This window comes from Stylophora pistillata, chromosome 7, assembly GCF_964205215.1.
Source record: "Stylophora pistillata chromosome 7, jaStyPist1.2, whole genome shotgun sequence".
Lineage (NCBI taxonomy): Eukaryota > Metazoa > Cnidaria > Anthozoa > Scleractinia > Pocilloporidae > Stylophora > Stylophora pistillata.
The window spans coordinates 8956541-8982414 of record NC_142525.1 but is presented as its reverse complement, the minus strand read 5'-3'; the positions used below and the strand labels follow the sequence as shown (position 1 = coordinate 8982414).

General features: G+C 40.8%; 2 protein-coding genes and 1 pseudogene across 3 annotated transcripts; 2 read left to right on the top strand and 1 right to left on the bottom strand.

Annotated features, from left to right (window-relative positions):
* Positions 1-1034: 1034 nt before the first annotated feature.
* On the top strand, positions 1035-25173 carry LOC148726516 (ZP domain-containing protein-like). Of its 2 annotated transcripts, none has more exons than XM_088727231.1 (6): positions 1035-1224; positions 6816-6866; positions 7599-7958; positions 8752-8974; positions 9510-9778; positions 24762-25173. In XM_088727231.1, the coding sequence occupies exons 1-6, from the start codon at positions 1158-1160 to the stop codon at positions 25022-25024; spliced, it is 1233 nt and encodes a 410-aa protein (XP_088583357.1). In that variant the 5' UTR covers positions 1035-1157; the 3' UTR covers positions 25025-25173. The 2 variants fall into 2 exon arrangements, with proteins under 2 accessions (XP_088583357.1, XP_088583358.1); XM_088727232.1 differs by lacking the exon at positions 24762-25173 and adding an exon at positions 10625-11932 and having other exon boundaries at positions 1036-1224.
* On the bottom strand, positions 2702-6281 carry LOC111321619 (uncharacterized; annotated as a pseudogene).
* LOC148726517 (neural cell adhesion molecule 1-like) lies at positions 11951-23869 on the top strand. Its single transcript, XM_088728566.1, has 9 exons — positions 11951-12093; positions 15597-16000; positions 17255-17285; positions 18058-18297; positions 18672-18944; positions 20555-20794; positions 21618-21890; positions 22957-23007; positions 23314-23869. Exons 1-9 carry the CDS (start codon positions 11997-11999, stop codon positions 23544-23546), a joined length of 1842 nt encoding a protein of 613 aa, XP_088584692.1. The 5' UTR covers positions 11951-11996; the 3' UTR covers positions 23547-23869.
* Positions 25174-25874: the final 701 nt, after the last annotated feature.

Here is a 25874-nt window from a genome sequence, read left to right as displayed (position 1 = left end):
CGCCAATTTTCCACGTTCAAAACCGAATCAGTCTCGACATAATTTTCCCAAATGAACCTTTCGCAATGTCCGAGTTCAGAGAATTTGAAAAATTAGCGACGATATGACTCGTAACTCGTAACTTTCGTACCTAATAACAAACCTTGAACCAAACCTCACTTGTTATTAAATATCTCCTATATTTACGTGTTGATTTTCACCAAACCCAAAGAAATCCCGTCTCCAAGATAAACGAACAGCAACAGAAGCAGACAGTTTCCCAGATAAAATCCTCTTGATAAAATTAAGAAAAAAAAAAAAACAGAAGGTGGGGAGGGGGGGGGGAATATTCACTCCCTCCCCGTCCTTGTACGTTTGCGGGTTACAATTACAGAGCAGGAGCTACTTTTCAATTTTGTTTGTTTTACACTTTGTAAACGACACTATGCTAATTCCAAACTCTTAAGTAACCATTGGCTTTGAAAAAAGTAAACTAAATGAAAAATACGAGAAAACGCACCAAACTGATCTTTAAAACTGGAATCCTTATAGGAAGAATATTTTATCGATTATAACATGGACTGCACCTCTTGACAAGTGAAAAACACTGTTATGAAATCCTAGTTTAAATGCTATTGCTTGTATCAAGAAAATATGAACTGTAATCTCCTGTTGAAAAGTGACATGCAAATTTCGTTTATTTGGAAAAATCAACATTGGAGTGATATTTCCACTCTAAAACGATATGTTTGGGAAATTTTGATGATGACCGAAAGTAAATTCCAGTTGACAGCTACTTGAGAAAAAGGATTATGAGTCAGCTCATGTGAATCAAAACAAACGCCTAATAACTACAGCGGGATTGGCTTCATTTCCAGTTCACAAAAAGAGGTTCATAAAATGAAGGGCCATTGTTTTATTCCATGTGTTCAACAAAATTGCTTGATTAGCTTTTAATTTTTCTTTTGTTTCTGAGACTTCGCGGAGGTCGATGTGTCACAAAGTATTCATACTGGTCAAAACAATGAGTATTGTAAAGTAACGTCTGCCTGGGAATTTGGTTACCGCCAGTTCAGACGAACAGCTAATAAAGGCAGTGTGGATTTTGCACACGCTTTTCTTCCGAGCACATTTACTGTATCCCTCTTTCCCCTGTAGAGAAGCTTTGAGCTGGAGAAATGGGACAGGAGATATTTGTCTTCATCTTAAACCTTTTCGTGGCATTCTACTTGTCATGTGCACAAGGTAAGTTCGTGTATCTCTATCACACTTTAATTTGTTTTCAAACGTCTGATCGATGGGGCGGGAAAGTCATTGTTTCACCCATAATGGCTCCTTGCAAGTTCGTTTTCTCATTTGTTTTTAATTTATAACCTTATTCTATACCTTCGTTGTATGCTTCCTTTGATCAGTTCTAAAAACCTGCGGATACCAACTCATTCTTAGGAAAACTCTCATGAATCATGCTTTTCTACTGCTATACACACGTTTAAGTACAAAAGAGACAACATCGATGGTGATGGAATTCACAGAGTTCGGTTCCATATGAATACACAACAAGTTCTATTAACTCCCTCATGTTGTAAGTCGCAGCTTATCCCTCGTTACATGCTATACAATCTTTACATTAAGGCACTGATTTTTCTTCGTCGCAGTAAACTTGCCCTATATTAGATTTTTGGTTGCCATAAGTCAACTATCACATTGCAATCGATCCCAGTTGGCACCTCTGGTATCATGAATTGTTAATTCCGACATTCGACAAAAATTCATTGAAACCCGGCTATGTAATCTTGAAAGCACACGATAAATCTATTGAATGGGTGCGTGTTGCCAGCACTGGAACACTCTGAGCCGATTAACATGCTTTACTCGGATATATTTTGTAACTCTGATGTAGAGCGACACTGACAAAGCCGTTATTGCTTGGCACTAGAGAAAGAGAAAAACAATGTATTCCAAATTAATTCTTTGTCATCTGAGCTTGCTTTGAAAGTGTACACACTACAGCCGCCCAAATTAAACTTAAAATGGGTGCAACATTGTTTTTTTATCTGATTAGTGAAGTTAACATTTAAACTGCGGGTAGGCATATGGTTCTCCTTCTCTAGACAAATTTATTTTCATTTTGATAACCATGGGATCCCAATAGTATTTTGCATTAGCTATTCTTTTGCAGAAGAATTTAGTCGAATTAATTCATAAACTCAATTGGGGTCTTCAATCTCAGCCGCGGATCAAATGTTGCCAATTTTAGAGCGCCATTGTTTTCGTTAGACCCAAGTTCGGTCCTCTATAGAAAAGGAACATGTATTTATCAAACGGTGGAATTCTACTTCAGACACATCACGTCTTGGTGCACACAACGAATGCCGCATTTTATAGTTCAACGGAACGCCTTGTAACTTTATGTGCAAGGTGTAATGAAAATAATCTTCTTCACTTACCAGAAGTAATTAGAAAATAAGACACAAAAATAGCCAACACGCACTGGAGAATATTGGGTACGGCCTGGGAGTAACGCTATAAACCCGACTTAATGATAGCCAAAAATGAAAAAAGTTATATCAAGGTAATAAAAGTAAGGCTACACATAAGCGTACCAGGGTGGCCAGAAAAAACCTGCCCCAATAAACCTCATAGGAGAAAAAGGGGGACAGGAAATCTGGGACGGGCAAGGCACATCTTACGTCCCACGCCACGACTCTACGAATTTACTCGAAATTACAAAGTCAGCAAAAGCGAAAATCTAATTCCTATCAAAACGATCACCAACGAATAATGGAAAAAAAATGTAATGCCATAATGGTAAACATAAGACGAATATCACAACATTAAATTGACAGATCCTTAGATACAGCTAAACGCTCGCTTAGGCCGTGCTTAATATATCTATGCTTCGTGGACTCGCACCTCCAACCAGCGTGGATATCTAACAAGTCACCAGCTATCTTCCAACAAGCCGGATTAGAAGCCGCCCCAGACTTCAAACTGTGCGTGCCGTATCTGGAAACATCACTAACAAATGGCTTAATATGCCTCTTCAATTCCTTCCTTAAAGTGGAAACTGAAACATCTAAACTAGAATGAAAATACTCCTTAGACCTGGCTTTGACAATTCTGCAAACTAATGGGAACGCATAGGAAGACTGTGGTAAAAGCTTAATCAACTGTTCAGTAACAGCTACAGGACAAGTAACCTTGCCGGTTCTAGCGAGAAAAGCAGTATGGCCTTCCCGATACTGGTCGTTTTTGCGCTGAGGCACATAAACAGACATATGATCACTAAGTATAGAGACATCACGAAGTGCTATATTCGTGATCTCAGCAATGCGAAAAAAGCCGGCAAGACCAACCAAAGGAATAAATAAAAAACGAAGATCGGAAAGCGAAGTGCTTGAGGCAAAACGGGCAGCTATTTCCTGTAAGGTACTAACCGACAGCGGTTCCTTAGGCTGAACAAGTCGGGCGAACCTTCTTTTGGCGCCTTCTAAAGCAAACTTTACTAAGGGATGGCTACCAGGGCAAGCCTCAATAACGGCTATTGCGTGGCCCCACTTAATAGCACAAATAGCAGATTCTATAGGAGATACACAGAAGCTATTCTCGGAAGAACGTTTAGCTAGCTCAGATATAAACAATGCGATATACAGAGGTTTGGCCGGAACTACGGAAAACACCCAACTTGGACAGAGCCCACCGGCGCCACCGTAACCAGCCAGATTTGTACTTTAGCACTGTGGACGGAGCCTTGGCATCTAATTGTAGATCAGTAAGGCCTGGAACCATCTCACTCAGAGAATAATCGGACAATGAGGCTGCTTCAAGCCAAATCCCGGAACTCAGCACATCTGAAAGAAAAGAAAATATCTTGGAAATCAAGCGATTTCTTTGATAAATACCGAAGGAGGCACAAACACGTGCAACGAGATCACCTTAACTCAGAGCACATCAGCAGTGCTCAAAATATGCCAATCCAGGCTCAAAATTTACCAATTCAGGCTAAAATATGCAAAATCAGGCTTAAACCACTATCGCGACGGTACCAAAAAACTCACCCGAAATCCACACGCAAAGCCAACATTTTAAATTTTGGGCAACCGTGAAAAACGGACGGGGGAGACTGATAGACTTGCCCTGACCTGGGCCCTCCAAAATAAGGTCCTTAATGGCGGGAAGCACTAAAACGTGCCTGAAGAATGACTTCAATCGAGAAAGATCCGTCACGTAATAGAGGCCAAAAATAGGCCGATGGCCACTGAGGAATAATCCAGGTCCCGCGACCGGAACAGGCCAAGAGCAATCTAATGGCGTCCAGAACGAGACCAACCGGAAGGCAAACCCAGTTGTTCTCCGCTCTCCAATCCTGCGCCAGAGCATCGATAGCGGAACAACCAGGCGCAGCAAACTTGGAGTTAAAACGCGGAAGCTGAGCGTTAGAAAAGGAAGTGAAATGGTCAATCGTGTGGGGACCCCATTTGGCATCTACAACTCCAAACACGGAGGGATTAATACGCCAATCATCCTTATCGACGAACCGGCTTAGGATATCAGCTCTCTCGTTGAGTGACCTAGGAATCCATTGCGCTTCCAAGGCAATACTGTGTGAAAAACAAAAACGAAAAATGCTCAGAGTCACCGACTGAAGATAGACCATAGAGCTGCCAACGGAAACAATCCTGGCAGCATTCTGATTGTCGGTAAAAATCTTAACCCGCCTGTGCTTGAGGTGCTCAACAAACGAAATCAAGACATAATAAATAGCTTTCAGCTCGCGAAAAGTAGAACTTTGACCCAAATCGTCGATAGTGAACATACCGCTGGCCACAGTGCCGTCCAGGGAGGCGGAAAAGCCTCTGAGAGCTGCGTCGCTCGTGTCGGAAAATTCAATGGTGGATGAATCAAGAGAGGGCCGAATGGAGTAACCATTGAAAGATTCAATGTTACAAAACCAAAACTTCAATTCCTCCAGTAGAGCAGGAGGAAAGAGAAAAACGTGATCCCAAGCTGACTTAGACTCTGTAGCTAAGTACATCTGCCTTGTCAGAAGACGGGAAATAGGACCGAACGCCGATGCCACTGAAATAATGGAACCGGCAATCCTGGCTAATTCGCGATAGGACGATGACCTGCTCTGGATGACGGAATCCAAAAGCTGCTTAAGCTTGCAAACCTTTTCGGGAATCCGAAACGTCATAGAAATGCTGTTGATCACAAAACTGAGCCACTTGCCAACCTGCATCGGGACCCAGTGGGACTTCTCCTCGTTAACAAGGAGACCAGAAGAGACAAGATCCTTCCGCTGAATAAAAGCTGCTGCGAAGGCAGAAAACTTCTCCGGCTGACTACAAAAAACCGTCGTCAAGGTAAACAAAAGAGTTATAACCCACAGATCGCCAGCACTAAACCAACGGGCGCAACAATTTGGTAAAACAAAAACAGGCGCTACTGAGACCGAAGGGTAAAACGACAAAAGTGAAATACCTAAGTATGCCGTTAAAGCGCCAGGCAAAACCTAGGTACTTTTGGTGGTCTGGAGAAATATCAACATGGTGATATCCAGATTTGAGATCCTAAGTAAAGAACCAGTGCCCCTCATGAAGAACGTATGACAGAGAGCTAAGGTTCTCGTACCTAAACTTAAAACGAACGAGGTGGCAATTAACATGCCTAAGATCAATTACTAAGCTAAGCTTCTTGCCCTCCGCCACTGTCAAAGGGTTAACGCAAAAAGGTGGCTCTCGATGCTCCTTAATATAGCCATTGTCCTAAAGCTCTGAAATTGCACGAACAACAAAGTCAGGATGCCTAAGAGCTGACAAATTATTACGTAAAAAACACGGGGCTGGATAACTGGCTAAAGGAATCCGGTAGCCGTGCGAAATGGCATCGAGAACAAACTGAGGAGCATCTAAGGTAGACGCCCAAAAACAGACGGAGGACTTAAAACGGCCCTTAACTCCTGCACACGCATTGCCGGCACAATATTCCTTGGAAAAACCAATGGAAGGCAAATCACACCGAACAAGAGAATGCGAGTCTTCCCCCTCATCTAGTCATTCGCGGCGAGGGTTGGCCGTTGAAGACTCGGACGGCTTGGAACAAAAAGCACTCAAGTAGCCCAATTCCTCGCATTATAAAAATGAAAAGCAAAAAATATATCAAACGACCTGATTAGCCAAAACGAGCGAAACATGAAATAAATAGAACGAAACTGTGGGTTGTAGGCGTTCACAGACCCGAAGTATGAATGCGAATGAACGAGACACTTATATTACCGCATGCAAACTACTTGACACCATTAAAATACCGAAGGACAAACAGACACTATGAAACACCTAATTAACCGTGTAAGAACGTGCAGAAAACAAATATCTGCTAAACTGCGTACCGCAGATATTTTTGCATTCTCAGCACGACATTCATCCAGAATAATGGGACTGGCAATTCACTCAAAACTGAGGAAAATGATAACGAGAAAGAGAAAAACAGTGTATTCCAAATTAATTTTTTGTCATCTGAGCTTGCTTTAGTCCCAAGCGCCGGATGGCACAGTAGAGTAAGAGCCATTGCTACTTTCTTATAATGTCATTAATAATATTGTCCAAGCAAATCCTTGGCGTTGTAACGTCGCATATCAAAACGTCACGTCAGATCATTTCATGCCTACGTCACTATATCGCACCAAGTCACGCTATTGCGTCACGTCACATCGCATCGCAGCTTATTAGAACTGATCAAAAGGTGTTTTCATGGTGAGGAATATAGGTATTTAACCAATCATTTCTTATGAGTTTATCTGTCTCTTTGTTATTCTTGTCAAATTACGAATTCAGAACTTCCAACAAATGCCAGTCAAGGAGAAATGGTGATTGATGATGCAGCAGGTACGTATGTTAATGATGATGATTGCTATTATACTGATAAGGGTTTCTCTAGTTCTCCTGGAATGTAAAAGGTATTATTGGTAGAGTTTTCTACTAAGAGTAAGAGAGACACAGACAGACAGAGACAGAGAGACACAGACAGACAGAGACAGAGAGACACAGACAGACAGAGACAGAGAGACACAGACAGACAGACAGACAGAGAGACAGACAGAGAGAAAAACAGACTGACAGACAGAGAGACGCAGACAGACAGACAGACACAGACAGAGAGACACAGACAGACAGACAGACAGAGAGAAAAACAGACTGACAGACAGAGAAACGCAGACAGACAGACAGACAGAGACAGAAAGAAAAGCAGACTGAGAGACAGAGAGACGCAGACAGACAGACAGACAGACACAGACAGAGAGACACAGACAGACAGACGGAGACAGAGAGAAAAACAGACTGACAGACAGAGAGACGCAGACAGACAGAGACAGAGACAGAGAGAAAAACAGACTGAGAGACAGAAAGATAGACAGAGACAGACAGAGACAGACAGAGACAGACGGGCAGAGAGAGAGTATGTTTGTCTTTGGTCGGTTTTTTGGATGTTTCTTATCAAAGTGCCTGCGCACAATTGCATACCATTCTTGCAAGAATAGAATAAATAGCCAAAAAACAATTCAGATTAGAATCATTTCGAATCATAGAGAACTTCTCGCTGTTATGTTTTCTTTCCAGAGCTAAAAATTGTATGCCACAGTGATTTCATTGAAGTGACTGTGGAGAGCAAGAACTACCCTGGCCTGGACACCAATGTAACTCATCTTGAAGACGAGGCGTGCGTCCCCGTTTATTCAGATTACTCCAAGGCTGTTTTCAGATTTGGCTTAGAAGAATGCAAGACCAAACACGAGGATGATGGAAAGATGATGCTATACAGTAACAGGATCATTGCAATCGTAAATGATGTGGCTGCTGAGGAAGACATCACTCGAAAGAGTGTAAGAATACTTCCCTTCCAGTGTTCTTACCAAAAGAAGACCCTTCTTTCCAAAGTTTCATTTTCTCCTCGTAAAGTTCAAGTGATAACAGAAGCAGGTAAGCACTGCTACTAAGTTGGGCGCTAATACTGTACTCCACATCTTTCTTCAAATGTATACAAAAATGACGAAAATTATGTCGTTTACATAGTAGGAGTTTGCTTATCAACACTTTTTGTGTCACAGAACGCACATGAAATTGACGAGGAACTCTGACATTGATAAAAACTCTGCGGGATAACTTTTCAATCCAGTGATCTTGTCTCCAAAGTTGGCGAAAAGTTTCTTCAATTTTTATTTATGAATTGTGACATTTGTCTATTTTTAAATACGCCAACGATAGGTCAATTTAGCGGGCCGACTTTAAGTGCAGGGTCCGCTTAATTAAATAATTTGATCAAACTAAAGTCTTCCCCCTCTCTTTGAACCTAGAGATATAATAGATGTGATTCGTTGAGTTTACTTAATGTGCATAGTACCGCTGACAATATACCTAGGGTGCAGTTACCCACGCCATGTGCGTTGCTTGTACTTCCTGCCTTTTTTTGTCGCGTTTGGTTGTTAGTTCGAGTTATAAGAATGCAAGGAATCTAGATGTATACAATTTGTTGTGTTGTGTTTATAATCACTAAGCGCAGCGGGCCCCAACAAGTTATCATAATGACCTTGTGTTCTCGGTCCGCCTAGTAACCTAGGCTCTGCCGTATGGTTCGCGCGCCTTGCGATTGGACCTTAGATTTAGGCGGGAAAAATCCGACCCGTAACTTACACTACGGAAATCAAACTCTTCTCATTCCTACAGGCAGAATGTCTCATTTCTTTATTCTTATTCACTTTCTTTTTTCGGATAGAGAATTACGGTAATTTCACTTACCTTATGTCCATGTACACTGACAAGGAGCAGTCAAAAAAAGTAGAGAAATTCCCGCTCCTGGTAGGTATAAGTCAGCGGTTGTACATCAGCTTGAAGGTGCAATCAGGTGACTCCGATTTGAGTCTGTTCCCGGATGAATGCAAAGCAACCCCTTCCACAGAGTACGATACTAAGCCGGACCATAAAATGATCGAGCAAGGGTGAGTTATGGCCCAGCATGCTTTGCTGGAATGGTTACAGTCTGCAAAAAATGTCCGCATACAAATTGTCTAAAAGCATGTCAATTAATCTGAAACAATGCGGTAAGTCAAGATTGACAGTGTAATTTTAAAACAGGCAGCCGAATGAATTATTGTGGACATCGTAATAAACAATCTCAAATCTTCAAAGAATACAGATTTTATCGTCGGAAAATTTATTTTCAAATACTCATTACAAATCGCACTTGAAATCATTTGACTAACATAAACTACTTTTGAGGCACTAGAGACAATTTCACGGTAAACATTCGGTACAGATGCAAAACGTCATAAAGGTTTCTTTCACTCATCGTTTGGCGACAATGACATTGAATTGGCAGAAAAGAGAAGATGAACTTATGGCTCTGTTACACTAACACCTTGATTAAAATCGAGGTTTTATTAATTTTCAAACAATAAAGCTTCCTCGCTTATCTACCCATTTCATAATGAGATTGATGGTCATACAATTTTTGGTAATATCAACTCTTTCCAGTTGCCCACGTGACAGATACCTGGAGTACGAATACGAGAAGTCAGCCTATCAGAACTTCAGCTTTGTGGCCTTTCGTTTTAAGAAAGGATACGAAGACGTTTATATTCACTGCAAGCTGACCGTCTGTCGTTCGGACGACGAGAAGTCCAAATGCGAGTCAGGATGTCAACAAGAGGGGAATCAGTCCAGGAGAAAGAGGAATATCCAAGACGAATATCGCACCGAAATGTACGTTGGACCAATCAAAATGACCGATGAACAAGATAAAGGTAAGATGAAATTTGAGGTATTAGCCTGCGTCGTTGGTATTCAGTGGCAGCAAGATGAAAAAAACAAACAAAAAAACAGCTAAAAACAAAAATTAAAAAAAAAATAAGCAAAAAAATGGTGTCGAAGCTACGAGAACGAGTAAGGGACCCACTTCTCGATCCCAATCCTCTTGCAGCCTCGCTACTAGACGCCTCAAGGTGAACACATAACTTTACCTGTACAAGCAAGTATATACCCAATATATCTCAGCCTTTCAATAGAGCTAAGGCCGATATTGAACCTCTCGTGGTATTAAAGACAGTATAGTTTGCACGATAACCTAGTTTAGAAACAACTGGGTTTCGGCCTCATTTCTTTGAACAGGCTTGTCAACTAACTTGACAATTAAACCGTTGATTGCGTACTTCCATTACTGGAAAGCGAATTTCTTCTGTATGAGCCTCTTCATTTCGCAAAATGTGTTGACCGGTTAGGAACTGTTGCGGGATAAGGAAAGGGCGAGAAAGGTAGAGAAAGGTAGAGAAAGGGGAGGTGGGGGGGGGGGTCGGGAATGTATGGGGGGAGGGTTAGTTGAAAGGAATTCAGGATTTAAGATATTCCATGTCTTTAAGAAGGTTATGAAAACCGCTTGTCATGATTAAGGATCCAGCAATGTGAAAAATCAGACATTTGGCTGAAATTTTCAACTTTGTTTATTTAACAAGCTAATTCGTGTGCTGGAAATAAAGGGTGATTTAAGTGTTCTTTTACTCCATTTAAAAACTGGAGAATAGCTATAATTGAATCTACCGTTAAGATTTCTTCAATTCTGGTTTCTGCATGATTATCATCAATTTTGTTTTCAGCCATGAAATCAGGCGGATCCCCAACCATAGTCAAGGACAAATCCAGGACGGTCTTGTTGGTCGGAGTGCTAGCGGGGCTCTTGGGTGCTATATCTCTGGGGCTTGTTGGAGCACTCATTATTGTGACCCGGCGTGGCCGTCAATCAGAAAGTGGGGCCACTTTGCTTGTTCAAGGCGACTAAAGATTCCTCGTGTGGCTTCAGACTGGGTAGATTAGTGGAGTGCGTGTTTCAATTAGTGATCTCGGAAAGGCTAGAGCTAGAGTGATTGTTTAAAAACCGTGAAGCTTACGCACGGGTTTCGTTTTCAACCAGACAGTTATCTTTTTTTTTTTAACTTTGCTCGGAATCATTCATGCATAAAAAAGAGTAGGTTAACGAAGGTTGAGAAAATAAAGTAAATTTCCATAGAAACTGTGGTGCTGCGTCGGTGGGGAGGATTACAAGTCCGAAACGCTTGAAGCTTCAGCTTTTCAATCTCTTTACGATGGCCATTTTAAACTACCAACTCAGATGATGAAACAAACATATCTCACAACTATTTTCGAATTCTCACGGAAAGTCTTTCCATTCGTGCATGGTATTCGTTTTGGAGCATGTGTAATTAAGGCATCAGTCGGCCGACGTGGCAAAGCAAAATGTCTAATGGGCAGAACAATAACCAGCTCGAACGATTTAAAACTTTGTACATTTCTTAGTCGTTCTTTGTTAAACAACAACGTGAAATCACCGAAATTTGCGTCGTCTGCGAATGGAAACCAAGACGGAAAACTATTGTAATTTCTATTTGGAACTCAGCGCTGCTAATATACGTTATACTGAAGTTCAGGTGTGACGCCGTAAGAGATGGTAGACATGCAGCCATTTTCGAAATTCTTTTTTTTTTTTCATCGACGTCTTCCTTGGCTTTGCCGACCTGACTGCTTTAAGTTCCTTGCTATCGATCGACATGTCGACCGACTATCGATCGAAATATCGGCCGATCGATATTCGGTTGACATGTTGTTTTAACTGGTACACTGTCGATTGCTACTTTCGGTTGGCATTCGGCTGACACCTGGACTGTTGCAGATATCGACAGGTCGACCGATAGTATCGACCGACAGGTGCGTAAGTATAACATGATCCGTCAAATAATCTCTTGAAAGTAGCTAGTGGGATGAGCGGCACGCCTTCTTGTCCAGTTCTAATCGCGTAGAAAGGAAATATCACAAAAACGTCTGTGCAGATTAGACAAAAGAAAGGTCAAAGTGGTTGCTAATATTGGTATCTTTCATTTGAATAAATTAGCATAATTTTGCATCACGAAGCGTCGCTTCCTCGCTTTGATCAGAATTAAGGTCGCGAGAGATCACTGCATACTGAATCTTTCAATGACCTTCATAATGAAAGTTTTTCATGCTCAGCGCTTGAAGAATAGAACAGCCTTTCTTTTCCTTTGTGTTCTACTTCTGTTAACGCTTGGAGGAGGTGAGTATCAAACGAAACACCGCAGCTGAAAAAGGTTTTCGTAAGTGACAAGCACTGTGAAATTCTATTGTTTACTGTGTTAGTTCTATTTGGAATTGAAAACGCCCCACCTCAGCGATAAAAAAAGGGACAGAACAATAACCAGCATTTGTGTTTTAAAACTTTGTACAGTTCTTAGCCGTCCACTGCAAAACAACAGCGTGAAATCCCCAAAATTTGCGTCGTCTGCGAAAGGTAACAAGGACGGCAATTTATTTTTATTTCCATTTCGAAATCAATGCTGCTTAGATACGGTAATTTTGGTTTTTTTCAACTGAGTTTATGATGTAGATCTAAAAGAGTTTCAAAGCGTTGAATCTTCGTCAGAGCGATAGTTTTGTTGAATTTGAGGTGTGGCGCAGTAAGAGACAGTAAACACATGCAGCCATTTTCGAAATTCTACCGGCATTGCCGTACTGACTGGTTATGGTCTCTATGTTCGCTCATTTAACAACAACGTACAAAAGATGGAAAATACAGGACAACCCCAGTAACTCGAATTACTAAGAGAAACGAAAAATGGTCGAGTTTTCGGGACTCGAGTTATTTACGTGCATATATTTTGTTTCCTAAGAGTTTTTCAAAGAACGAATAGCTCAGAAATTTAGATCAATGAATCATGTTTTCATTAATGTTATCGCGACTAAAGATTGGGATGTGTCAATCAGCAATGTGGTAACACGTTGACGCTTCCCAATCGACGTTTTCACTTAGACTTTGAGTTATAAGGCAAATTTGAGCTAAGGGAACGTAAAAATCATCAGTTAAATTAGAGTTCGAGTTAGCTGATAGTAAAGTCGACTGGAATCCGAGGGAAATCGGATCTTGTTTGAGTTAGAGGTGGTTTCGATAAAGGCAGGTGTGAGTTTTCGAGTTTCTACCGTGATCAAGTTTCAGCTACAAAAATGACCACTGTCAACAGTTTCGATCAATTGCGTTTGTATTTGCGACGAGATGCTGCGATGGCGTCAAGACATTAGCATAGCGGCTGACGAACCTTTGTCTTAAGGTATCCAGTGTCTTTAATTACGATAACCACAAGCAAAATAAATCAACGAGCGAGGCGGAAGCTGTTGGGAAGTATTTCGTTAGTTCAGTTAGTAAAGTAGTCATTTCAGTGGTGATGACTTAGTCATTCGTTTATATTTAGAATGTAGGCACTGTATGAATTCAGGATCCGAAGTTATTCAGGTTTGTGGGGTCGTGATAAGTTTCGAATCACGAATTCCGAATTACGGTCACTTGAATACCTTTTGTCAGCTGCCCTTGCTTTGGACCCACGAGAAAGTTTTTGTTTTGGCTAACGCAGTACAACGTCGACTCAGTCGATTAGAAAAATTACGTAAATTGTGGTTTATATGTCCCAAGGTCAGTCAGCAACCATGCCTACCCATGCTTATCGATATAGTGAATATAAGGGCGAGTACTTTAGAGCTTACTTAGTAGAGAAGAATGTCGCCAATGTGCAGAAGAGTAGAGACAGAATTTCGTAATTGACGCGAGTTTTTAGGAGCCCAAGCCAAAGTCAGCGAAAAGTATTCAGGGAGAATAAAAGCTTGAGGGTTCAAAGCCCCGTCCACACTAATCCGTTTTCAAACGAAAACGAAGCTGTTTTGCTCCGGATACGGCTATCGTCCACACTACAACGCCAAAAACGATCACCGAAAACGGAGCCATTCGAAAACGCTCTCCAGAGTGGAGCGACTTGAAAACGATACTTTTTTGAAAACGCTGTTTTCTAGTGTGGACGGAGAAAACGATGCTATCTGAAAACGGTGATGTCATCAAAATAGATACGACTGAGCGCCAGACCACTCGACCATGAGTATCCAAAATGACGGACAGACGCTACCATGTGGCTTCTCTCTTGATCGGACTGATTTCCAGTCTTTTGATGCTCTTGCAAGCGCATTTAACCCTGCTGAGGCACCACTTAGATTTTACAAGAAGGGAACAAGATATTTTAAGGCTTCTGGCCTTGCCAGCTTCGGGAAAGTAACAGGGGGACGTAGGTTCAAATCCCGCTCAGGGCAAATTTTCTTTTCAAACATTTATTCTATTTAAGTATGATTACTTGGGGTGTACAGGGTCAGGGTTTTCCTCGTATAGAGAATATATAGTTTGGATATATCAACAAAGTTGAAATGGTAAATTGGCCACCGTAATGATTACATAAGCTGACGTTTCGAGCGTTAGCCCTTCGTCGGAGCGAATGACGAAGGGCTAACGCTCGAAAGGTCAGCTTTTGTAATCATTACGGTGGCCAATTTACCATTTCAACTTTGTTGATATATCCAAATTATTTCGTTACTCCCACCGACGCAGCCCCAAACAGTTTCTTTCGAAACTCTCAGCCTTTACAGAATATATATCTTGGGACCTTAAAATGGCCGCCGTAAGGAGTAAAAAAGCTGACGTTTCGAGCGTTAGCCCTTCGTCAGAGCGAATGGAGGAAGTGAGGGCTGCGCGGGGGTTTATATGCAGAAAGTGGACCTACGCTATTGGTCGGAACATGGTGACGAGAAAAACACGAATAAATTAGTAGAATGAAAAGCGTTCGTTGATACCTATTGGGTTAAGAGTGCCGATTTGAAAGATGAACTTTTATTCAAGAGTTTTGCGACTTTCCGAACGACCTAAATGTAAGAAAAGACCGCAGATTTCCATAGCCTGCTTAGAATGATTAGGTAGATTAAAACGACTAACGACTGGTTTTGATGCGTCCTTGTCATTCATTTCTACCTCGCGAAGGTGTTCTCGGAATCGATCACCTAGTCGTCTTCCTGTTTCACCGATGTATATCTTTTTGCAATAAGAGCAAGTATGTAATAGATGACGTTGGCGGAAGTGCACGTGAAGTGATCTGTAATCTTAATAATTCGTTTGGGTCCAGATATTTTCTCAGCGTTTTGATGGAAAGGACAAGTTTTGCATCGTGTGCGAGCGCATTTAAAAGTGCCGGGTTGGTCATTAGTTTGGAATGACCTTCCGACCAAAACATTGCCTATGTTTTTGTCTCGTTTGAATGAAATGAGTGGGGTTGCGAAAAGATAATACCAGTTCCTGGATCGTTTTGAAGTAAATAAGTTTTTAAGAATAATGGATTTAACTGATTGGTTGTGAGGGTGAAATGTAAGAGTGAATCAGAATGCGGTCGGAATTTTCCTTCTGTGACGTTTGTAGTGCTGACTGTCGATCAATAAGTTGGTGGCTGTGGTGACCCGCTTGATAGACAGAAACAGGCTTACCACGTTTTTCGAAAAAAACATTTACAGAACCTCTTTAACATTAACTTTAACATTAACATTAACTATTAAGTCTTAACTTTCACCCTTTAACATTTTTTTTTCATTTCATTTCTCAGTTTTTGTTGTACGCTTTTTTTCCCAATCGAAGTAAAATATCTGCAAAGCATAAAATTCTCACCTTGTTTTTCTGTTTTTGTCTTTATTTCCCTCTTTTAGTGGTGAATAAAGCAAATGGCTTACAAATGATTACTCAACCGGATAAAACGATCGTGTCCTCCGTTGGATCTAATCAAACATTTGTTTGGAATTTTATTCTCACTGAGGAGGAAAAAGCAAAGGAATTGAATGTTGCCTTTGCGCACTGGAGCAATGAATACAACGTGATAGAAGGCGACCACTTAATAACATTTGTTCGAAAATCAACAGGGATTGAAACTGTACATAAAGGAAATCCCTTGATCGCAAGGCGCTTACACTGGGTGGGAGACTTGATACGCGGCCTCGTGGCTTTCCAGTTAACTAATGTTCAAGCAGAAGATGCTTCTGAATATGGGATTAGATTCCGAGCAGATGGTTTTCCACCAGAAAATGAGGAGAGTGGGTTCACACTCTCTGTACAGGCGAGAATATTTTATGCTTTCAAAATCAGAGAACGGTCATTATTTATCGCCAAAGGGAGCGGGGTAGGGGAGATTTGCGGGAAATCCCATGGATCTCAGGGGAACAGCAGGGGGGTCGGTCGCCTCTACAGGGGGATTATAGCAAATTGACGGCCAATCAGGGATTAGGGGTTCTTTAGAATACCACAGAGCTTTAAAGGGGAATCAGGTAAATGTGATTGTGACACAGCAAAAATCCTCCAGCCACTTTCCCCCCTCCCCTCCAACCCTTCTTTGGCGATTTATAATGATTGGTTACTTAGTTGAGTATGTTCTGCACGAGAACGTCTCTTTTACGTCACATCGTTAAGGAAAACCTCCCTCCAACGAACAGAAAACTTTGCCCAAATAGTATAAAAACAAACGGAAAAGCAAAAAGTAAATTAAAATAGAACACACGAACGAACGAAGTACACGTACAAAATTCTAAAATGTTAGACCTATGTATGCATTTTGCATCCTTTTGAAGTTGGGTATATCAATGCACCAAGATCAAACAGTCATGTAGCGTGAATAATGGGGAAATCGTACAATGCCTGAATAAATCCTATTCTTAAGATTCCCAAATACTGCGTGAAGCATCCAAAATCTTCTAACAAATTTTCTCTTTCTACATTCATGTTACCCATACGTATGTTTCTCTATGGATAATCTAGTTGTGGAATTATTTCGTAAATAAACCCCTTCGGGCGGCTGGTACGTCGGCTGATAATGTCCGCGGCAGAGAGATTGTCCGAAATAGGAACATTTGGCCGAGAAGCGAAGCTTCGAGGGCAAATATGAAATTTTGAGGACTATCTCTCAGCCAAGGACATCATCAGCCGACATACCAGCAAGCCAGAACGGGGTTTATTTATTTTATAACCCTCCCATTAATTTTCACATCGCAATTAAACTGCGCGTAAACACAGTAAAAAGGCCAGTGGTGATCTGATGACGAATGCGCGTGACTGACGCAAGCAAGCAAAAAAAAAAAACAATTTGGTTTCCTTCCATGTAAATAGGAGAACGGAAAAGTTGAAACTCTTGTGTTGACTACGTTTCTTTTTCACGGAAAAAAATCGTAGGACAAATATCGACGCGGACGGGGGTTATTGCGTGATAACTGTTCCGTGATTTTGCACCACGTGACGTAAAGTAACCAATAAAATCGCGCCAAAATTAATGGCTGGGTTAGAAAGTATAATAAACAAAGAACTGTCTTCATCTTTGTAGGATCCCCCTCTGATACTGACGACGCTGTTTGGTAAGTGACTTCCTAAGCATTAAACACAAAGTGATCGAGGTCATATCATGAAAAAAAATTTGTCATGAAAGCCTCGAAGTGATCTTTTTTCATGTGCACAATGAAGGATTAAGCAGCGTGGAATTAAAAAAATCTACAGTGGTTTAGCATGGTCTGTAACCATATCGACAACGACATTCTTCGTCCCAGTGATCAAAATGTCGTGGACTCATGAGGCGCAGTCGAGTGAAACCGCAACAAAGTTTGACCTCTGTGATGACGAATATCGTCGTCGATAAGAGTACGAAACATACTAGACAACTGTCGATTTGTATTTTACCAGATTATCGATGCCATATAAAACCATTCTTTCAGTACATGACACGCTGCGGGACACGTCGACACCAGCAGTGTTGTCTGAACTCTTATTGACAAAGGCGAATAGGTCAATCAGATTGCGACATTACGGTCAATTGTGCTGAAATTTTGTGTACATCACTCCCAGAGTTCTGCAGGGGGCACTAAAATTGTTTTGTTTTGGTGATGTTTACGAATCGCGCAACCTTTTTCATCGAAAAAGAAAGCCTTCTCGAAGTCTAGCAGAGTGCATGCTTCTTCTGTTTTGTAATTGGCATCAGTCTCAATGAATGTGACGGTAGGATTTGATATGATACAATAAGAATTATGATACGAGGCGAGCTGACGTTATGTGACGTGATGTGATGGTATGTGATGTGATGTGATGGTATGTGATGTAATATGAGCTGATTGGCAAAATCCCTCATTTGTGTAGAAGTACAAGACCTTACTATCGAGGTAAGGGAAGGAGATGACCTGAACATCACATGTCACACCATGATGTACGAACGTTCTTCGCTGTTATGGCTGAAAGATAACAAACTTGTCAACAGTGGAGGAGACAAGTTTCTCTTTCTCAGAAATGTAAGCCGATCCCAAGCAGGAGAGTACATTTGTGTGTCGTTGTCACGAAATGGAAATTTCACTTCACCAGTTACTGCCATTGATGTGTTATGTGAGTATAACTTCAAAATAGTAAAAACCTTTAAGTCTGCGAAACATTGAGGGATTTTTAATCGAGTAACATATCAAGTATTGTCCATACTGTTGATTCCCTCTTCAGTCAGTTAGAACCGAGAAAACTTGAGTTATAAGGTTAAAAGAAGGCATTTAAGATAACTCCACTATCTTGGTATTGCACATCTTAACAATTAGAGAAAAAATCTATGAAGCCACCTGTTTAAAAAAATGATATTAAGACTTACTCCATGGATCCATGAAAAGCGGCTCAAATCCATTCTACTTTTTTCAAAAAAAGTAAAAACATTATAGCCTCTAAATCATTGGAAACGAGTGTTTCTGAACGGATAGAATACAATTTACTTTTAGACCCTCCAAGAATACAAACCCATGATAAGGAAGTATCGGTGGAGTTACTGAGAGGACATTCCTTGAAGCTTAATTGTATAGCTTCTGGAAATCCTTCTCCGGTGATACGTTGGCACAAGCAGGGAAAAGAGAGAAGAGAAACGAATAAAAATTCCTGGAACTCAAGCTCTTTGATAGTCACTCCCGTAAATGACAAAGACTTTACGAGTTACGCATGCGTAGCAACGAATGAGATAGGATTGGATAGTGTGACATTCACATTGATAGAAAAAGGTTAGTAAAACTTTAGCCACTATTCTTGCTTGATTTTCCAATTTTGGATATTGGAAGGCAGCAATCACTGAGAAAAACCAACGAACTGAGTACTGTCTGAATGACTGGCTGAATGAATAACCTACTAACTGACTGACTCAGTGACTGAATAACTGATTAACTGACTAACTAACTGACTGACTGACTGACCGACTGACTGAATTCTGAATGACTGACTGAATGAATTCTGACTGACTGACTGATTGACTGACCGAATTGTGATTGACTCACTGACTGAATTCTGACTGACTGACCGACTGACTGCTTACTGACCGACTGACTGAAATCTGACTGACTGACTGACTGACTGGCTTCTGACTGACTTCTGACTGACTCACTGACTGACAGACTAACTGACTGAATTCTGACAGACTGACTGACTCCCTGACCAATCCACCAGCCCACTAGAGGACGAACGATTCAGAAATAAATTAATCAAGCGAATGAATTACTCACTATTAGGTTGGATAAATGGATTGATGAATAAAGTAGTGACCGAAGCATAGTATAAACAGCAACCCAAGTTTTTTTCATCAAAATGTTACCTGAGCAATTCCACGAAAGATCAGTTTTACCGTAGTTTTCTTTTTATTTATTTATTTATTTATTTTTTTTTATCGAAGGAAGTATCGTTGCTGAGTGGCGCGTGCGTTGAATTCATGCTCTGAATGTCCAACGTTCGAGCCTCGTTCTGACTAAATGGTGGATTTTTTTTCTGATAGAGCTAATTACATCTTTTTAACCCCGTTTGCCACCAGGCAGCCTGTTAGCCTCCTGCCAGTGAGGATGTTCTCGATACGTTTGGTAATTTAGGCGGAATTCCTCTAAATGGAGCAGCAATTTAGCATTTGTATCACCACTATATTTCTTTTGATGTTAGGCATGAACATTGGAGAGAAAACTTTCCTGAGAAAAAAACTGGTGGATGTAGATGTCCATGTAGTAAATGATGAGGATCTTTTAGTGCGCAGAAAATAAATACAAAGTGATGTTGCGCTAGTTTCCAGTAATTTGATCTATTTAACGTCCATTCTGAATTGCATCCCATTTCATTCATTTTCTTAGCTGACGAGCTAAGAGTACGAAACACACTAGACAACTGTCGACTTGTATTTTACCAGATTATCGATGCCATATAAAACCATTCTTTCAGTACATGACACGCTGCGGGACACGTCGACGCCAGCAGTGTTGTCTGAACTCTTATTGATAAAGGCGAATTGATCAATCAGATTGCGACATTACTGTTAATTGTGCTGAAATTTTGTGTACATCACTCCCAGAGTTCTCCAGGGGGCACTAAAATTATTTTGTTTTGGTGATGTTTACGAATCGCGCAACCTTTTTCATCGAAAAAGAAAGCCTTCTCGAAGTCTAGCAGAGTGCATGCTTCTTCTGTTCTGTAATTGGGATCAGTCTCAATGAATGTGACGGTAGGATTTGATATGGTACAATAAAAATTATGATACGACGCGAGCTGACGTTATGTGACGTGATGTGATGGTATGTGATGTGATGTGATGGTATGTGATGTAATATGAGCTGATTGGCAAAATCCCCCATTTGTGCAGAAGTACAAGACCTTACTATCGAGGTAAAGGAAGGAGATGACCTGAACATCACATGTCGCACCACAATGGACAAACGTTCTTCGCTGTTATGGCTGAAAGATAACAAACTTGTCAACAGTGGAGGAGACAAGACTCTCTTTCTCAGAAATGTAAGCCGATCCCAAGCAGGAGAGTACATTTGTGTGTCGTTGTCACGAAATGGAAATCACACTTCACCAGTTACTGCCATTGATGTGTTATGTGAGTATAACTTCAAAGTAGTAAAAACCTTTAAGTCTGCGAAACATTGAGGGATTTTTAATCGAGTAACATATCAAGTATTGTCCATACTGTTGATTCCCTCTTCAGTCGATTAGAACCGAGACAACTTGAGTTATAAGGTTAAAATAAGGCATTTAAGATAACTCCACTATCTTTGTATTGCACATCTTAACAATTAGAGAAAAAATCTATCAAGCCACCTGTTTAAAAAAAATGATATTAGGACTTACTCAATGGATCCATGAAAAGTGGCTCAGATTCATTCGAAGCTGGTGTTTCTAACGGATAGAATACAGATACAATGAAATATATGAAGTTCATATATTTTGAACTGCGGTATTAGATACGCATGATGCACGATCCTCGCAGTAGATAGCGCTATTTAAGCAATAGCGAAAATCATACCTGAAAAAAATCAGGCCTGTACGGGATTCAAACCACTGACCTCTGCGATACTAGTGCAGCGCTCTACCAATTGTATATAATACCGCAGTTCAAAATATATGAATTCAAAATATATGAATTGGTATCTAATACCGCAATTCAAAATATATGAACTTCATATATTTCATTGTATCTGATTTATCACTTTCACGGGCTTATTACGAATCAACTTAACGGCCTGCTCCCAGTTGGCTTGTTAGCTCAATTGGTAGAGCGCTGCACTAGTATCGCAGAGGTCAGTGGTTCAAATCCCGTACAGGCCTGATTTTTTTTGAGGTCTGATTTTCGCTATTGCTTAAATAGCGCTATCTACTGCGAGGATCGTGCATCATACGGATAGAATACAATTTACTTTTAGACCCTCCAAGAATACAAACCCATGCTAAGGAACTATCGGTGGAGTTACTGAGAGGACATTCCTTGAAGCTTAATTGTATAGCTTCTGGAAATCCTTCTCCGGTGATACGTTGGTACAAGCAGGGAAAAGAGAGAAGAGAAACGAATAAAAATTCCTGGAACTCAAGCTCCTTGATAGTCACTCCCGTAAATGACAAAGACTTTACGAGCTACGCATGCGTAGCAACGAATAAGATAGGATTGGATAGTGTGACATTCACATTGATAGAAAAAGGTTAGTAAAACTTTAGCCACTATTCTTGCTTGATTTTCCAATTTTGGATATTGGAAGGCAGCAATCACTGAGAAAAACCAACGAACTGAGTACTGTCTGAATGACTGGCTGAGTGAATAACCTACTAACTGACTCACTCAGTGACTGAATAACTGATTAACTGACTAACTGACTGACTGACTGACCGACTGACTAAGTTCTGACTGACTGAGTTCTAACTGACTGATTTCTGACTGACTGACTGAATCAATTGTGACTGACTGACTGACCGACTGATCGAATTCTGACTGACTGACTGAGTTCTGTCTGACTGACTGGCTTCTGACTGACTTCTGACTGACTCACTGACTGACAGACTAACTGACTGAATTCTGACAGACTGACTGACTCCCTGACCAATCCACCAGCCCACTAGAGGACGAACGATTCAGAAATAAATTAATCAAGCGAATGAATTACTCACTATTAGGTTGGATAAATGGATTGATGAATAAAGTAGTGACCGAAGGATAGTATAAACAGCAACCCAAATTTTTTTTATCAAAACGTTACCTGAGAAATTCCACGAAAGATCAGTTTTGCTGTAGTTTTTTTTTTTTCATTTTTTTTTTTTTTTTTATCGAAGGAAGCATCGTTGCTGAGTGGCGAGTGCGTTGAATTCATGCTCTGAATGTCCAACGTTCGAGCCTCGTTCTGACTAAATTGTGGATTTTTTCCTGATAGAGCTAATTACATCTCTTTAACCCCGTTTGCCACCAGGCAGCTTGTTAGCCTCCTGCCAGTGAAGATGTTCTAGATGTGTATGGTAATTTAGGCGGAATTCCTCTAAATGGAGCAGCAATTTAGCATTTGTATCACCACTATATTTCTTTTGATGTTAGGCATGAACATTGGAGAGAAAACTTTCCTGAGAAAAAAACTGGTGGATATAGATGTCCATGTAGTAAATGATGAGGATCTTTTAGTGCGCAGAAAATATATACAAAGTGATGTTGCGCTAGTTTCCAGTAATTTGATCTATTTTACGTCCATTTTGAATTGCATCCCATTTCATTCATTTTCGTAGCTGACGAGCCAGCAAGCGAATCAATGTCCACAACAGGAACTCAATATCCAGGTACAAACCATCTCATGATAAAGCTGTTGTTTTCATCGACGAAGCTGGCCTGGGTTGATCTATTGTTGCTGTGCGGAAGAGAAATGTGCTCAATCTTATCTAGTTACCTAATCAGCCGTTTATAAAATCATAAAAATGCTGAGAATTATTCATATATCCTGAGCTTATAACTTCGTGTACTCCACTGTTGAAAGAAAGGTACTTTTGTGGACCAGAAACATTTTTTAGCAAACTTGGTAAGAGAAAATTCCACTCTGTCTCTTTATGACTCTCTATAAATTCGAACGATTCTATTTTTTTCCTTAGGTCAAACAACGATGAATGCCCGCCACCACAGAAGCTTAAGGATGTACATATACATCAGTGGTGCAGTTGCTGTGTTCGCTGTTAGTTTGGTAGTGGCGTTTGTTTGCTGGCGAAAACAACGGAGAAACCGAACAAATTGCTGTACACTTGGCAAAGAACGAGGCGGGGCTCAAATAATTCCTTTAGGTCCACAAAACGAGGACATTGAAACAGCAGCAAGTTTGCAGGCCTAGAGATGCACTCAGAAGTGCGGCTGCAACCTAGCCATAGAACCTTTTTCTAACTTCTCTGCCGTTTCATGAGGCCATCTGATGATATGTATGTGGTCCGAGTATACTGCTCGTGTGTATTAACCAGCCTTGGTTGCATTTTGGCCCTTATCTAACTTATTATGTAGTTTTGCTTCATTAAATGACTCGATAGCGTCTCTGAACTGGGGCATTATAATCAATTGATTAATGAAAAAAAAAGAAAATGAAGACGGAAATTCATTAATGTGCAAGTAATAGCAGGTAGCCTCGAACTATCCAAACAATAAAGTTTTAAACTAAGTCTACTTTATTGCAGGTATGTATTCTGTATTAAGTTCTCACTCTAGGGTGGGTGGGGGGGCCGGGGGTGGTTTGATAGAGTTTTTGTGCCTCATGAATAATCGGAACGCGAGTTGAATGAAAACAGGAACACGTCTAACCAATTGGTAAATTGTACGTGAAGCGTGACTCGACTAATAAAATTTCCGTTTCCCGGGAGTTATTATTGTTAAGGCTGTTGCACCCGTTTTGGATAATTGATTAAAGCACCCACACAATTTAGCCTATCACCCCATAGATTTAGCCTATCACCCTCAGCCTATCACCCTCAGCCTTTCAATAGAGCTAAGGCCGATATTGAACCTCTCGTGGTATTAAAGACAGTATAGTTTGCACCGCCGATAACCTAGTTAAGAGACAACTGGGTTTCGGCCTCATTTCTTTGCACAGGCTTGTCAACCAAATTGACAATTAGACCATTGATTGCGTAATTCCATTACTGAAAAACGAGTTTCTTTTGTATGACCTTCATTTTGCAAAAATATGTTGACCGGTTAGGAACCGGTACTGGATAAAGAAAGGGCGAGAAATGTAGAGAAAGTTGAGGTGGGGTGGGGGTCGGGAATGTATGGGGGGAGGGATAGTCGAAAGGAATCAGGATTTAAGATATTCCATGTCTTTAAGAAGGTTATGAAAACCGCTTGTCATGATTAAGGATCCAGAAATGTGAAAAATTAGACATTTGGCTGAAATTTTCAAAATGATATATTTATCAAGCTAATTCGTGTGCTGGAAATAAAGAATGATAAAAGTGTTCTTTTACTCCAATTAAAAAACTGGAGAAAAGCTACAATTGAATCTACCGTTAAGATTTCTTCAATTCTCTTTTTGCATGATTATCATCAATTTTGTTTTCAGCCATGAAATCAGGCGGCTCCCCAGCCATAGTCAAGGACATATCCAGGACGGTCCTGTTGGTCGGAGTGCTAGCGGGGCTCTTGGGTGCTATATTTCTGGGGCTTATTGGAGCGCTCATTATTGTGACCCGGCGTGGCCGTCAATCAGAAAGTGGGGCACTTTGCTTGTTCAAGGCGACTAAAGATTCCTCGTGTGGCTTCAGACTGGGAAGATTAGTGGAGTGCGTTTTTCAATTAGTGATCTCGGAAAGGCTAGAGCTATAGTGATTGTTTAAAAACCGTGAAGCTTACGCACGGGTTTCGTTTTCAACCAGACAGTTATCTTTTTTTTTTTAACTTTTCTCAGAATCATTCATGCATAAGAAAGAGTAGGTTAACGAAGGTTGAGAAAATAAAGTAAATTTCCATAGAAACTGTGGTGCTGCGTCAGTGGGGAGGATTACAAGTCCGAAACGCTTGAAATTTCAGCTTTTGAATCTCTTTACGATGGCCATTTTAAACTACCAACTCAGATGATGAAACAAACATATCTCACAACTATTTTCGAATTCTCACGGAAAGTCTTTCCATTCGTGCATGGTAGTCATTTTGGAGCATGTGTAATTAAGGCATCAGTCGGCCGACGTGGCAAAGCAAAATGTCTAATGGGCAGAACAATAACCAGCTCGAACGATTTAAAACTTTGTACATTTCTTAGTCGTTCTTTGTTAAACAACAACGTGAAATCACCGAAATTTGCGTCGTCTGCGAATGGAAACCAAGACGGAAAATTAATGTAATTTCTATTTGGAACTCAACGCTGCTAATATACGTTATACTGAAGTTCAGGTGTGGCGCCGTAAGAGATGGTAGACATGCAGCCATTTTCGAAATTCTTTTTTTTTTTCATCGACGTCTTCCTTGGCTTTGCCGACCTGACTGCTTTAAGTTCCTTATTATCGATCGACATGTCGACCGACTATCGATCGAAATATCGGCCGATCGATATTCGGTTGACATGTTGTTCTAACTGGTGCACTGTCGATTGCTACTCTCGGTTGGCATTCGGCTGACACCTGGACTGTTGCAGATATCGACAGGTCGACCGATAGTATCGACCGACAGGTGCGTAAGT